This window comes from Egretta garzetta, unplaced genomic scaffold (assembly GCF_000687185.1).
Source record: "Egretta garzetta isolate BGI_Z169 unplaced genomic scaffold, ASM68718v1 scaffold799, whole genome shotgun sequence".
Taxonomy (NCBI): domain Eukaryota; kingdom Metazoa; phylum Chordata; class Aves; order Pelecaniformes; family Ardeidae; genus Egretta; species Egretta garzetta.
Genome location: NW_009260759.1, coordinates 86,575 through 87,177, shown reverse-complemented (window position 1 = coordinate 87,177; position 603 = coordinate 86,575). Strand labels below are relative to the sequence as shown.

Genomic DNA, 603 nt, shown 5'->3' with positions numbered 1-603 from the left:
ATCCCCCTCCCCTTCCCACCCCATATCCCCCTTCCCTTCCTACCCCCTATCCCCCTTCCTGCCCTGTATCCCCCTTCCCACCCCGTATCCCCCTTCCCGGCAGGGTTTGTGTCTCCTTCCCCAAAAGGTGGCAGGTCTCAGGGGTGCCGTGGCGGTGCTGCCCCTGTGTCCCCTGCCTGCCCTGAGGTCCCGCTCCATCCCCAGGACCCGTCGTGGAACCACAGGGTCTATCGTCTAGCCGTCGCCAAGCTGAGCCCCCCCATCATCCCCTTCGTGCCTCTCCTCCTCAAAGGTGGGTGCTTGGCTGTGGGGGGGGCCTTTGCTGGGGGTGTGGGTGGGAAGGGGTTGGACCGGGGTGGCAGGGGACACATCCAGCCCTGCCCAGGGACCAGGACTCTGATCCTCAAACCGTGTCGTGCCCCCCCCGCAGACATGACCTTCATCCACGAGGGCAATCGCACGCTGGCCGAGAACCTCATCAACTTTGAGAAGATGGTGAGTGGGGCGGGTCGGCTCCCCGTGGACACCTCCCCCAGCTTTTGGGGCACCTGCTGTCCCCATGTCCCCTGGGATGCAGATCCATGGCATTAGCACAGCGCCCCC

At 65.3% G+C, this 603-nt stretch overlaps 1 protein-coding gene across 1 annotated transcript in view; it reads left to right on the top strand.

The window, feature by feature from the left end:
* The window catches only part of RAPGEF3 (Rap guanine nucleotide exchange factor 3), a 10,200-nt gene extending 9,609 nt beyond the window's left edge, over nucleotides 1–591 (top strand). Inside the window, exons 17-18 of the mRNA XM_035901427.1 lie at nucleotides 104–292; nucleotides 431–591. Coding sequence (XP_035757320.1) covers nucleotides 104–292; nucleotides 431–591 — 350 coding nt within the window. The remainder of the gene's footprint in view (nucleotides 1–103; nucleotides 293–430) is intronic.
* Nucleotides 592–603: the final 12 nt, after the last annotated feature.